Here is a 15,730-nt window from a genome sequence, read left to right as displayed (position 1 = left end):
TTCACAAGTTCTGCGGAGCAGCTAGATCTTTTTCCTTAGACTCTCTTATGTTCTAATATTGTAAATATATTGCAACCCAGAAATCCGTGCTCATTGCTTAGACATCACCAATATTGGCTTTGAACTTGCCTAGAAGAATGAGGCTCCTTTTCAGTTTAATAATAATGTTTAATTTAACTTTAGAGGAATATAACTTTTCTGCAGAATTCCTTAATTCTTAATAAATGACTAGCTACTTCAGAGGTGATTTTTGAATTAAGGAATAAGTGAACATGAAGGAAGGACTTGCCTCTTGGAAATATTTTAATTGTTCATGATAACTGGCATTGTTATAATACTTTAAGAAATGAAAAATGCTTTCCTCACATTACAGTGAGGCATATCATACATGGAAGACTTGCAGCCGAGGAAGCTGAAACCAAGAGTTTAAAACATGAGCAAGTAACTTCCCCTAGTCTGTTTTCCACATTTATGAAATGAGGCTGGATCATATCTATCATATACAAAACCTGTAAAGGACTTATAATAGGATATGGACAAGAGTCATATATGAATTGATCAGTTACTAGTCAGGAACAATATCAAGTTCCAACTTTATCTTAGGTTCTAGAGGTACAAAGCCAAAATGAAGCCATCACTGCTCTCCGAGTTTATTTTCTTTTGTGGGATACATGTATACACATGTATGTTCTCGATATAGTTATACTGTGTATATATATATATATATATATATATATATATATATATATATATATATATACATACAGTGTATCCAGAATAAATACAAAGTAATTAGGAAGAGAGAAAGGATACATTGACTTAGGATAGTAGACAATCAGGAAAAGCTTCAAGCTTTAAGTTGTGCTTAAGCTGCTTCTTGAGGAAATAAAGAATTCTTTACAGTAGAAGTGAAGAGGGAGTACATCTCATTTATCCAGAATGGCTAGTATAAAGATACAAGCATAGGAGATGGATAGCCAGTTTTCCTAGACTTGAGACTGTCATTTCACTCTAATTCTTTGACAAATGTATAAAAAGGTATTTGTTTTTCTTTTCTTTACCATCTGTCATATAAATTAGATGGCCAGAAAAGTCAATGAGAGGCTAACTATCCCTTTCCTATGTTATTTAGAAGGAATAGTCTATGTTTTATAGCAATGTTTGTCAAGGAAACAACCTGATTGATGATATTTAACCCTGAATTTGGAATCAAAAGGCCAAAGTTTGAGTCCTGACTTTGCCACTTTCTACCATAGGGGCACATCACTCATTATCTCATGAGTTTCAGTGTCCTCATCTATAAAATGGAAATAATCACACTTTTATTAATTGATCCTGTTTGATGTGTGGTCAGCAGCTTTTAAACTTTAAAGTGAATTATTCATCATTAGCAGTCCCCACTGAACAAAGCTGAGCCTACAATTAATTTAGTCTAATAAAGTATTGGATAAAGAACCAGAAAATATTCAAAAATTTGAAAATAAAGCTTTTGTGATTTTAAACAGTTTCCTTCCCCTTCCTGGGCCCCAGTTTCCTCAATTCCAAAATAAGGGAATTATACTGGGTGACCTCTTAAGATCCATTTCATCACAATAGTCTGTAATCTTATGACTTAATAGATACAGTGCTGTTTTGTAATGCTTGGCATAAATACCACAAGTCGATCCCTGATTTTGAATCCTTGAGGAGTTTATTGAATGTCTGCCCCATTTAGAAGATTTTCTTTTCATTTACTTTGTGATTCTTAGCTTATTCAGAGTGTCTTTGAAAGTAGCCTCTGTTCAAATAGCCTGCTTTTTAATACACATTAATGGACACCTTATACTATGTAGATTCCTATTGTTCCACAAGTTTCATAGAGCAGCTATGAGATGTTTATCACTTTTAATTGCTGCATCCTGCATGTGGCAGGCAAAAACCTCCTAAATTATTTTCTGCTGCGATGGCCCAGTGGGTACCTAGAGCAAAGATTCCTAAATGCATGAGTGTATGTGTAATGTATCCCTTTGGCCTATTGACTCTTCAAAATACAATTTTTTAAGTGCATAAAGTAAAATACAAAGGTAACCAATTTACATTGATATGCAGATAATTTATTTTTAGTTCTTGAGTCTCACTTCAAGAATTCTTAGTCTAAAAGAGGGCAACCAGTATGCTAAAGGAACTCAAGTCCAAGCCGTATCTGTATTTGTTGAAGAAAGTAGAGGGGTTTTGCATGGAGAAGAGAAGACTTAAAGGAGGTAATGCTGAAGGCAACTGTCTTCAAATATTTTGAAGAGCTGTGCATAAGAGAGATTAGACTCTTCTATCACAGTTTCACTAGGGGGCTGTAACAATTAAATTTGTATCTCTACTAAAATATTATATTTTTAGAGGTTTATTAATTATTAGAATTAAGAAATAAAGAAATACAAAATAAGAAAAGCACGTGCAACCTACTCACTACATCTTGCCTGCCTGGTAGAGAGATGCCTGTGCTTAGAAGCGGAATTAGGGAGAGCAAGTAGGCGGTACAGTCAGTTTAAATACCCATTTTGTTCTCAGCCCAGGTGGGGATCTCAGGTGAGATTATAGGGCATTCTGGGAAGTGCCAAGAACTTCTGGGGATTGAAGTCTGGGGTTCAAATCTCCATTTTTACAGGGCAAAACTAGTAGCAATGGACAGGAGTCAAAAAGTACACAAAATTAGACTTGATGATAATAAAAAAAAACTCGTATTAGTGGAGTTCTCCAAAAGTAGAAAACTTTACCTACAGAAGGGGTATGTTTTTTACTTCAGTTGAGGTTTTCAAACAGAGACTAAATGATTACTTATCAAGTGTGCCATGGCAGATATTTAGTTTAGGCTATAGCTAGAACTAGGCTTCTAAGTTCCATGACAACTCTGAAATTTTCTGATGCTCCAACATATTTGCCACATTTGAAGGAGGCCCTAAATTTTATTTTGTTTTATAATCCACTGAAGTACCCATTTTCAGAAACCTAAACACAGTGATTTAGTTTTTCTTTTCAATATGAAGTTGAATTCACATTTCCATCCTCTTTTTTTTTAAGATACCTGGTAGATACCTTCAGTGATATTTTCTCTTAACAGTCATCTGAAAAATGGCACAATTCAGTTTTTGAGGATTGTAAATAGAATGGTTATTGAATTGCAAATCCCATAAAGATGGGAAACAGAGCCATTTAATCATTGTATCTGTCCCAATACCTAGCAGAGTTTTTTCACATTCAGCAATTAAAATATTATTTTGGGGGGAGCTTTGATATATTAATACTTAAAGAACTATTGGGGGTGGGCAGCTAAGTGGTTAAATTGATTCCAAGATAGAAGGTAAGGGTTTTAAAAAAATAAAACAAAATGAAGAACTGTCTATCACAGGGATGGAAAATGAATGCTTTTTTTGGGTGGATTTGTGTTTTGTATTACAATTGAGGTGTGGAAAATGATTTTGATAAACATGATGTGGGTGTACGGGTATATTTAAATCTCCTGGTTAAAGAAAAAAATGAAAATGGGAATAATTTCTAAGAAAAAGGATTGTCAAAAAAGGCTTATTTTAACCTCAATGGGCAATAATAGCCAAGTGGATTTAATTAAAGCATTTTATATATTATATTATGGCCAATTAAGTAGACATATAACATAACATTTAGGGTAAAACTGGCAAACCTGCACTCTGGGCAGTTTTTAGTTTTGTGTTATAGAGAGGGGGATAATGTAAAGGAAAACCAAAAAAGACCACCACAAGTAATTGTCCCCATGCGCATATATAGGAACTTATGTCTAATACAAACTTTTTTTCAATTTCATCTTTATTCTTCCCTTTAGGATTTTGCTTATCATTTTGTTGTGTTCGTTTTTTACTTTGGAGCTTTTCTGTTGGAAGCAGCAGCTACATCCTTGCACAACTTACACTGCAATGTAACCATGAATGTACAGCCACTTTTGAATGACAACCAGTACAATGTAAATGTAGCAGCTACAGTAAGTGTCAATGACCCTTTCTGTTTCCTCTTTAACTATAACCCATCTCTGATGCTTAGGACTTTTAATATTCCTCAGTCCCTGAAAGGGACATTTAAACCATGTGGAAGGAACATTTTTTTTGTTTTATTTTTTGTCGTCATCTTATGGGATTTGTGTCAGAATTTTATCTCCCTTTCAACATGATATAAGGAATAGGTGAATGTTTGAGCCATATTTAATATTTAAGAAATTTGTTTATAAAGCAAATTGACAAGAGGCTTTTTAGAACATTATTCATTTTCAATAACACCTATTTTACATATATGTGTCTGTCTCTCTTCTCTCCTCTTTCCCTTACTTGGGCCAATGAAAATGCAATATTGACAAATACAGAATATGTTGTTATTCTATGAGAAAAATATCATAAAGGAGAATCATTACCGGGGCACCAAAGTTGGGGATGTAAAAGCTTTAAAATGAGAAGGTAGGGGGCAGGTAGGTAGCTCAGTAGAATAAGAGCCAGGCCTGGAGATAGGAGGTTCTGGGTTCAAATCTGACCTCAGACACTTCCCAGCTGTGTGACCCTGGGCAAGTCACTTAACCCTCATTGCCTAACCCTTACCACTCACTCTTCTGCCTTGGAACCATTACACAGTATTGATTCCAAGTTTGAAGGTAAGGGTTTTTTAAAAAAAGGAGAGAGTAGTTTGGAAATGAGTTTGCTTTCCTGGGGTAGACTTACATATATCTGTAAAGCATCTTTTTTTTAAGTAGGTCAAATAAACTACCTACTATGTGTAGTGTGATATGTATAGAGGAGGATAAACAGAAACATGAAAGATATAAGGAGAACAGTCACTCCTAGTGCAAGGAAATCAAAGAATATTTCCTGGAGAAAGTAATATCTGAATTGGACTTGAAAGGAAGAGAAAGTTTTCAATAAACAGAAAAGGGTAGAAGGAAACTGGAGAATGGCTAATGGTAGGCTAGTTTTTCTAGAACATAGAGAGTGGCTTGAGTACAAACAAAGGTTAGGAAGAAATGTGAGGGACAAATTGCATTGGCAAAAGACTTAAAACAGGGAATCCAGTTTGAAAGTTATTAATATAATCTATGTGAAGAGTTAATGAAGGTCTTTAAACTAGGTTTGCAGGATATAAAATAAACCCACAAAAATCATCAAAATTTGCCTATACTACCAATAAAACCCAATATACAATATAAAATGCCTGAGACTCTACCTGCCAAAGCAAACTCAGGAGCTAGGTATTCATAACTACAGAACTCTTTTCAAACAAATTAAGTCAGATCTAAACAATTGGAAAAACACTAATTGCTCATGGGTAGGCTAAGCCAAAATAATAAAAATGACAATTCTTTCTAAATTAATTAATTTATTCATTGCCATACCATCAAACTATCTAAAAGTATCTCAAAGAGCTAGAACAAAATAATAACAAAATTCATCTGGAAGAATAAATTATCTAGAATATCAAGAGAATTAATGAAAGAAATGTGAAGGAAGGTGGCTCAGTTGTACTGAATCTCAAACTGTATTATAAAGCAGAAAACATCAAAACAGCCTGGTGCTGGCTATAAAATAGAGTGAAGGAATAATGGAATAAACTAGGCATTCAAACTGCAATGGTAAATGGCCATAGTGACCTAATGTTTGACAAACCCAAAGACCGAAGCTCTTGGAAGAAGAACTCACTTTGGCAAAAAAATTTTTTTAATTATTAATTGAAAGAAAATTCAGGAATCAGCCCCACCTTCGACACTTTGCAAATAGACCCAGTCAAGTGTGAAGCCCCCGTTTTGTTGTCGGATTGAAGTGTGTATAAATTGTACATTCAATGGTTAAATCTTTAATAAAGTTTCATTGAAAAACTATGGCAGAAATTGGATATAGACAAGCACCTCTCTCCATATACCAAGCTAAAACCAAAATGGATGCATGATTTAGATATAAAAGGTAATACCATAAACAAATTAGGGGAGCAGAAAATAGTTTACCTTTTAGACCTATGGATAAGAGAAAGAAGTTCAGTCAAAACAAGATATAAAAAAAATTATGAGATGTAAAATAGACAGCTGACCACATTAAACTGAAAGGTTTCTGCACAAATGAAAGCAATGCCACTACGATGAAAAGAAATAACAAACTGGGGAAAAAATCTTTATAACAAGTCCCTCTGACAAAGCCTTCATTTATCAAATATATAGAGAACTTAGTCAAATTTATAGGAATACAAAGTATTTCTCAGTTGGCAAATGGTCAGAGTCTATGAATGTTCATAGGCAATTCTCAAATAAAATGAAAACTCTCTTTAGTCATATAAAAATGCTTCAAATCACTATTGATTAGAAAAATGAAAATTAAAACAACTCTGAGCTACTACCTCATACCTTTCAGACTGGCTAACATGATGGAAAAGGAAATTAATAAATGTTGGAGGAGATGTAGGAAAAATGGGACCCTGATACACTGTTGGTGGAGCTGGGAACTGATACAACCATTCTGGAGAGCAATTTGGAACCATGCCCAAAGGACCATAAAACTGGGCCTCCTTTTTGACACGGCAATTCCACTCTTAGATCTATATCCCGAAGAGATTAGATAGGAGAAAAGAAGATGGAGTTAGAAATTGCATGATTAGATGTGGGCAGCAAGGAAGAGGAATAAACTAAAGATTGCTGAAGTTTTAAGCCCAAGTTACTGGGAAGATGACAGAGTCAGTGAATAGAAAATGAAACTAGAAAGGTGGCTAGTTATTGTAGGGAAACTGATGAATGCAGTTTTGGAGTTGTGTTTCAGGAGACAAATATCCAGGTAGAGATATCCAGGAACTGATTGGAAATACTGGTCTGTAGCTGCAGGGATAAAATTGGGGCTAATATATAAATTTGGTAGTTTTTTATAGAATAACAATTAAAGCTATGGGAGTATATGCTATCACAAGTTGTAAAAAGATAGAAAAATGAGAAAAGTTGAAGAATATGAGAAGTACATACTCAGAAGGAAGAACTAGAAAGACAGAGTTAAAAAAAATGTCATAAAAACCAAGGAAGGAGAGGGGAGATCATAGTATCAAATGATATAGATAGGTCCAGAAAGATGAAGACAGAGGAAAATATTCATGGATTTGTGGTAGATAAGAACTAATTAAATTAAACAATATGGAAAGCACTTTGAAAACACTAAACTATGACATAAATGCTAACAATTATTACTATTGTTATTATGACTTTGGAGAGAGTAACTTCAATAGTAGTAGGGACAGAAGCCAGAAGCTAGATCAGTGACAGTAAACCTTTTAGAGACTGTGTGCCATGTCCCACCCCTCCCTTACCCCACACAGGGAAGGGAGAAAATGCTCCCATTGGGCTTCTGGGTCTCAGAGGTGTGGGTGAAGTGAGAAATGTCCTCAGCAAGTGAAGAAAGGGGAGAGGAGTGGTTCAAGTGCTCTCTTCCCCTCTCACTCTGCTGCCTATGAGCCACCCACCTTACCCCCTGTGTGCTCCCAATGTGCCTGCTAGGCAGAGGGGCCAGGTGATGTGAAAAAATGTTGTCAGACACGGTGGAGAAAAGAAAGGGAGCACCTTCACCCAAGCCCCTTTGCCTTTCTAGTAATAAATTCTGGGTGGGGAGGGTAGTGCATGTGCCCACAGAGAGCGCTCTACATGCTGTCTTTGCTGCATGTGCCATAGGTTTGCTATCACTGAGCTAGATTGTACAGTATTGGAGACTAAGTGCTAAGGAGGTCAAGACAAGAATCAAATGTTCCTTTTCTAAATGTCTAGTGTAGGAAAGAAATTAGAAATACACAGCCTGATATGATAATATTACACAGCTTGATATGATAATATTACACTGGAAGGGAAGAACTTGGTAGCCTGAAGAGGTAGAGGGGATGAGGGAAGGTTTTCAAGAATAGGGTTGATTTGAATATATTACTAGGCATAGACTAAGAAGCTGGGAAAGAAGACATAATGGAACAGAAACTAAAGATTCTTGCTCATAGACTTTTGCCCACTTGGATTATGTTAGGTTATACTACATTTTTCTATAGTAGGCAAAATCATTTGTGCCCAATAACCACAAAATTATATTTAATTTGGATATTAAAGAGGTAAGAGGGAGGGCATGAATTCTCATATCACCAAAGTTTTTTCATTCAGTGTAATTTTTTCAATCAACATTTGAATAACTGCCATGAATTAAGCCACACATCGGGATATAATACAAAGTCTTTACCCTGGAGGCTAAAAATCAAGGGACCTCCCTAGTCTGGCTTCAGTGTACTTTTCCAGCCTTATTTCATATAGCGGTTTGAGAACAAATAAACTTCCATTAGCTCTTACTCAATATCATCCTGTACTTTCCCACCTCTGAACATATACCTACATTGTATTAGTCCCTCCCTTCTGCCAGCTGTAAACTTTCTCTTCCATTAAAAGTCAGCTTATATGCCATAATGTTCACAACTTTTTGTCTGGATCTCTACTTTTCCCCCATCATATTTTACTTATACTTGTGTGCAAACTCATCATACCCTTTCCTTCCCATAAGTGGATTGTCAGTTCTTTGAAGGCAAGGATTAAATTTTTCAAATTGGTAGCCACATTGCCTAGGAAAGTATTTTGCATAAGTAGCTACATACACACATACATCAAAAGTCATCTCATAGTGAATCTTTCAATACATTGACTGGGTGTTTGTTTTTGTTTACAAAGGAGGAATAGGACATTCAAGAGTTCAAAGAATAAGCAAATGTTGATCACCTGGCCATTCACAAATGTGAAAATTATTTATAAGAATTTTAACAGGATTAGCAGAGTAGTAATTCTCAAAGGCAAAACAGTAATGAAATTGGACTCAAAGAGTCAACTTTATGTAAAATGCCTTTGGAAAGCATTTCAAAGTGGTCCATTCAAATAAGTCAGTTAACAGCACAAATTTTAAAACTTCTAAGAGATCTCATGATGAAAAAATGTTACCTAATTCTTGACTGATGTATTTTTGGATGTAGGTAGTATAGGAATTTTTTTTTCTTGACTGCATATTTGTTACAAGGCTTAGGGATTTAGGGACTTTATTCCCAACCAGGGAGGGAGGGAGAAGGGAGAAAAATAAACACTTCATCATTGAAAAAAAAGAAAAATTAATTTTTTTAAAGCATCACAATCAAGAAATTCTGGTAAAATTGCCTCTATATATGTAATATTTACATATTAAGAAGCATGCAAAGAACTTACATTAGGTGAGAAAAACAAAACATAAAAATCAACATAAAATATTTGAGCAAAATTTATTGGTAGCAACCAATTTAGGGTGATGCTATTAGTTTTGCAGAATGGTAATCCTATAGTGAAAATCTGAACCTTTCAGTTAAGGGGGAGGGACCTCAGAGTGTTTACATTCTGATGAAGTTGTTTCTGTGCTTTATAAGTCACAGTACCATTTCTAATGTGTTAATTTTCCTTTTTCTTAGATTTTTGCCTTTGTGACAACAGCTTGTTACGGTTGCAGTCTGGCTCTGGCTTTACGAAGATGGCGACCATAACACTCCAGATCAATTAGCTCTCCATGTTCTAATTTAGTTTGTGTACTTGTATGTGAGATCAATTTTGGTACCATTTTGTTCTAGCTGTGATACATTCCAAAGTCTTTTTGTATATAGAAACACTCTATGGAAAAACTTTTCACCTACATCCTATATTGAACTTACTTTTTAAAACTATTTTTAACTGATGAAGCACATCTCAGTTCAGTTGGCATCTTACTCTTAGAAACTTCAAATTTGATAACAGATAGATCAAGACAGATTGAAGAAACTTGGGTTCAGAATCCCCCCTTCAATACTTACAAGTATGCAACCATGGGAAAATCTTGGAACTGCTTGGAGCCTCAGTTGCCTCTTTTCTAAAATGGAGATCATATTTGTATTTCCTCTCTCACAGGGTTGTTGTGAAGATCAAATGAGAACTTGTATTTGAAGTGCTTTGTAAACCTTAAACCGTTATGTAAATGCTAGCTATTATGAGTATCATTAGCTATTAAGTGGTGTCTCTTAAATACATATAGTCACTGACTCTCATTGGACCTTATTTCTTTTGTATGCTACATTTTAAACTAAATGGATATAGAATATTTCCCTCGCTTTCAATATATAAAATTCAGTGTATGTGAAACTTTATAAAACCTGAACAAAGGAAGTGTGACTCAAGAAGAGCCTCTTTCCCAAGCCATATGTAGAATTCAATCTCATTACTTTATCTTCATAATTCCTAGGGGTTAGGCAGTCAATGGTTTCCCTTTTGGAGACAAAATGGATCTTCCTAGCCACTTCAGACACTATTTTGGTTACTTGAAAAGCTCATGTATGAAAAGAACCATAATTATCTCATGCAATCCAAGGAATTTCCTTTCTTCTTGACCCTAGCTGAAGCTCTTACATCCACTGATGAACACTGGAACTAATATATGATTCCTTTAGTATTTTTTTTCTTTTACATTTATTTATGTCTCAAGATATGTTTCAGTGTATTGTGTAAATATGTGCATGAATGTGGTATTCTTCAAAATTGTTTACTTTTATTCCTAATAGTGTTTTTAATTTTTCTGAAGCTGAAATTGAATGGATTTTTTTAAAGCACCTGTCTATGAATCTTAATGCTTTTTATACTGCCCTAAGAAATTATAACATGTGCAAAAGCTAGTTTTTAAAATGTGTGTATGTGTTTATATTTATATGTACATATATACTCACATATACTCTAGCGCATATGCATATATAAATATATAAACATGCATATATATGTGATCACATGCATGAGTTATAGATGCATTTCTATTTGCATTTTATATACACATATGTATATGCACATGTATATAGATATATTTACCAACCCTTGTTGGTTGAGTCATGCAGATATTGATTACAGTATACCTTTATTATTTTTGGAAAGGTGCCAAAATGTCTGAACTAAAGGCTTGAATGGGAATACCATCGGAGTTATATGACAACCCTCTCCATATTATCTAAACAAGGTATTTCCAGCCTATCTTGAGAAATTCCTTTAGAATAAGGAGACCATTTGGTCCCTCTTCCCCTTATTCCTTTGTGTGTTTCCTGATCCCATCCCAAATGGTGCCACATGTGTTGGATTTTTTAGTGTATAAATACTAAGCCAAGACAGCCAACCCACCTCATAAAACATAAGTTAGTCATAAAAGGTGACTTTGGGATAGTTGCTGCTCAAAGGGCAAGTTATATTTCTCCAAAGCCCTAAAATGTCAACATGTAAATTGTAGTCAGTTTTATGTACAGTGAATGAGGCATGGCTGTAATGTGACTCATTTGTGTGTGTGACTTATGGAAATCCATCCTCTTTCTTTATATATCACACTTTTTTTCTGAAGCTTTTCCTTCTTTTTGAAAATCTGCCATTCCTTCTTATATACAACTTCTCGACATTTGTATTATGAATTGTATATTACAAAGTTATAAACTGTGCCATAAGGAAGTAGCCTCTTTTAGGTAGAATTATATGAAGTAAGTGGGCTAGATTTGGCTCTGGTGTCTCCTCTCCCAGTAAGACATCAGAGTTCTGTGCTTGGTGACATTCAATCAAACAGTTTTATTGAAATAAAATGTTCTGGAGGTGCTTTTGTAAGAGGACTGTTTTTAAATGGCTAAGAACAAAGTTTAAACACTTACATTTACTGTGAATACTTTTATTTGTGGATTAAATGCATACTAGATTTGTGCAATGAGTGACAAAACACTTGAACAAAAATTATGGCATTTAAAAACTTTATTGTGCATCTTAAAACTGTAAAAATGAGAATGTTGAATGATTTTAAAGTCCTGGTAACTCTATAATGAAATAAGACTTCTTTTATAAGTGTTATGAATCTCTAATAAAGTATTCATTTGCTAATCCTTTTCCTAGCAAATTTTATCCAGACAATTCCATTTTAGTTCTAGTGCAGAAGTCTGTGTATAGATTTAAATTAAATACAAAGCACTCTATAAAACAACTCTGATTTCCCTGCTTCTTTATAAAAGAGGAGGAGGCAGGCAGGAAACATCCCCAAGGTCTTTTTTAAAAAAACTCTGGTGAAGATGGAATAAGTTAGTCTTGAAATAGCAGAGAAACTGTGATTAAAAATGAGTTATATGTTCATAGCAATGATAACAAAGAACTGAAAACAAAATTCGTGCCTGTCAACTGGGTAAATGTCTGGGGAAAAACTGGTGTGTTCATATGGTGGAAGGTTATTGAATATTATTTTACATTAAAAAATTCAGATAAACATAGGAAGATTTGCATGAACTGATCGAGAAACAAGAGAATGGTATAAATAATGACTTCAGTAAGATAATGGAAAAGATCCCTAAAATCAAGTTGAAGTCAAATACTCAAAATGACAGTGAAGCACAGATAATATAAAGAAAAGAACTAATAGGGTAGAATAATATCTAGTTGAAGTAAAGTAGATATTGGCCTTTTTGTTTGTTGGAGGGAGAGAGAGAGAGAAAGAAAGGGAGAGAGAAATTCTTTGAGTACATGAGGAGACTTTCCCCTTTCTTCATATTCTAGCTCTTAGCATAATACCTGGGAGAGAGTAGATGCTAAATAAATGCTTGTTAACTTTATTCTAATGGAAACAGAATTCAGTCTGAATGGAGGATGAGTAAAATAATTGTGATCTAAAGACAAAAGGCATAAATAAAACATTTTAAAATCAACTAGAAAATATATGTCTTAAGAGCATTAAATATATAGATGACCAAGGATTGGAGAAATGAATTTCTCCTTTTCCATTCCTCTCTTCTATCTCCCAAGACAGATAAACTCTGATCTAGCAAGGCATGTTCACACCGAGAGGCCAGTTTTTGTCTAAAGAGGCCCAGAAGATTGAAACTTCATCAATTTTTTAAAATTTGATAATTAATTCTAGGAATAGGTGCTAGGATTTAGATCTGGTAAAATAATAAAATGAAGTCAATTCAGAGCAGAAAACATAAGATTATGACTTGAGGGATGAAAAGATATTTTAGATACCATTGAGTTTAACCACTTTATTTTACAGAAAAGGAAAAGGGATAGTGGGTTTCTCCAGGGTCTTCCTCATGCCTACTCCAGTGCCCTAATGATTCATACTGTCCCCTATATTACCTACCTCAATACTGGCTTTGTCTCTCTAGGATTCTTTCAACTGAAAAAACATTTTTAAAATGTCTACTGTGTGAACTGCTTGATATTAGATTGTGATCCTCAGATTAAGGAGGTCTTTGTGGACTATAATGAACACATTTCTTCTTATATCTTCTAGTGCTCTAAATTCTTAAGTAGTCTTCATGAAGGGATTCTGTGTTTAGCCACACTCTGCAAGGATCTATAGTTGGCCTTGTGTTTTAACATTTTAACATTTGTCAAATTGCTGAATGACAAAGCTGTGAAGGGTTTGATAACACACTGGATGATAAAGGTTTCAAAAAGATCTTGTTTGGTCAAATTAATGAATATTATTAATAGGATCAAATGAAATAATATATGTGAAGTGTCTATATAAATGTTAGTTGTTAAAAGGGATAAATATAAAATTGTATACTTAAACACAAAAAAATCAACTTTATACCATTGAAGAGATGTAGCTAATCAGAAGCTAAAGTGGAAAAAATTATGGGGACTTGCAAGCTAAGTTTGATCCATTAATTTTTTATGACCAGCCAAAAAAAGCTAATGCAAACTAAGTCTGCATTAATAGTGACATGGTGTCTTGGAATAAAGAGGTCATAATATAATTACATTTTTACCCCTTATTGGAATACATCAGGAATATTGTGATCAATTTTTAGTATCACAGTTTAAGGATTCTTGTGTCTGGATTGGGTCTAGAGAAGGACCTTGAATTATATTTATGGGGATCAGTTGAAGGAATTTGAGCTTCAAGAAGAGAAGACTTGAGGGAAATGGATAGTTCTTTTTAAACATATGAAAGACTATCCTATGGAAGAGGGAATAAACAAGTTCTGTTTATCTCCAGAAGGCAAAACTAAGGGGAATAAGTAGAAGTTGTAAAGAGGTCAATTTAAAACTCATGAATAGAAAAAGTTCCTAATAATTAAATGATCCAAAAGAAGAATGGGAGGTAATGAATTCATTCTCATTGGAAATTTTCAAATAAAGGCTAGATGATCATTTATGGCATGTGGAATAGAGGGGATTTTTCAAGTATGGGCTGTACAAGATGTCCTCTAAAATCTCTTCCATCCCTATAATTCTGATTGTCACGAGCATTTCAAATTAATTTTATGTCACTATAATCCTCTTCTAGTGTGGGTGTCAGCCTGCTCACCTAGCCTTCTACATGGAAATGATTATCACTTAGGAATGGCTTCTTTTCAACCAGCTGGTAAGAATTGCTGCTGTTAAATCAAACCCTATTTTAATTTTCAAACAGCATCCCAAAATATAGTATGCAGCACTTAAGAGGAGAGCAGTGAAAGCACATGGTATGCAGAAATATAAAACAGTAGGATTTTACAGCTTTGAAAATTGAGAATTTGGTTTAAATCTTGAAACTGTGATAATAAATCAGTGTTAGGTCACTGAACTTATTTGTTTGGCCCTGTATAATATTAAAAATTAAATATTGTTTCCTTTGATGAGATTAAAATTTAGGGAGAATGGAAAGCTGCTGGCAGTTACTCATCAAGCACTTATTAATTCCCTGTTATGTGCCAGGCACTATTCTAAGGATGAAAGATACAAAGAAAGACCAAAGAAACTTCCTTTTCTCTAGGAGCTTATTGACAAATGAAAACTTTAATCATCTCAATAACTTTATGAGGCAGTTATTCCCATTTTACAGATGAAGAAAATGAAATTGAAAGGTTAAATAACTCATCCAGAGTGACATAGCTAGCTCCTAAGCATCTGAGGCAGGTAATCCTGACTCCAAGGCCCTCTTAGCTGTCTGTGCATGGAGAATATTACAAAGTTTGTCTCACTATGGAGGATCATAGAATTCTAGGTCTGGAAGGATCATTAGAAGTCATCTATTCCAACTGTTACCTAAGCACTTCTACAGCATCCCTGACAGGCAGTTGTCTATCTTCTGCTCCAATGACAGGTAATTTATTATTTTACAAAGCAGTTCTTTCCATTTTTGTACAGCTCTAATTTTTAGGAGGTTCTTCTTTATGACAAGCCAAAATTTGATTTCCTATAACTTCTTCCAGCAGCAACTGATATTCCCCATTAAAAGCACACAGAATACTCCTGTAAAGAGTGAATCAAACTTTAATCAGCAGCTTTTAAGTTAATCAATCAAAAACTTAAGTACCCCTACTTAGTACCTTAGAAATCACTAAGTATGAGAGTTCACAAGTCACTTCCTAAAGTGGGTGACAACTCAGAGTCCAATGCCCACCCCTTGGGCAGTACTAGGCAAATTGAAAGACTGCTATATGTTCCCGTAAAATGGGGAAGCAACCAGAAGTGACACTGAAAAACTGATTTAAAAAGGCCAGCTGGAGGATTCAGTCATTCTCTCTGTATTGGTGAGCCAGACTAGAGGAGGAGACTCTTTCCCTGAATCCTCCCTCAGCTTGTTATGAGTGGAGTAGTTCCTTCCTTGGTTCTATAGTGAGGAGACCCTCTCTGCTTGTTGGTGCTTCAGTTGGATATTCCCTTCAGCATGAGTTCCGGTGATATTCTTGGCAGTCTTAGCCTCTTAAGGGT

At 34.7% G+C, this 15,730-nt stretch overlaps 1 protein-coding gene across 1 annotated transcript in view; it reads left to right on the top strand.

The window, feature by feature from the left end:
- MAL2 (mal, T cell differentiation protein 2) overlaps positions 1 to 11,917 on the top strand; it is a 33,454-nt gene extending 21,537 nt beyond the window's left edge. Inside the window, exons 3-4 of the mRNA XM_001370077.4 lie at positions 3,833 to 3,988; positions 9,466 to 11,917. Coding sequence (XP_001370114.1) covers positions 3,833 to 3,988; positions 9,466 to 9,537 — 228 coding nt within the window. The 3' untranslated portion in view covers positions 9,538 to 11,917. The remainder of the gene's footprint in view (positions 1 to 3,832; positions 3,989 to 9,465) is intronic.
- Positions 11,918 to 15,730: the final 3,813 nt, after the last annotated feature.

This window comes from Monodelphis domestica, chromosome 3 (assembly GCF_027887165.1).
Source record: "Monodelphis domestica isolate mMonDom1 chromosome 3, mMonDom1.pri, whole genome shotgun sequence".
NCBI classification, from domain to species: domain Eukaryota; kingdom Metazoa; phylum Chordata; class Mammalia; order Didelphimorphia; family Didelphidae; genus Monodelphis; species Monodelphis domestica.
This window is presented reverse-complemented; position numbering and strand designations above follow the sequence as displayed.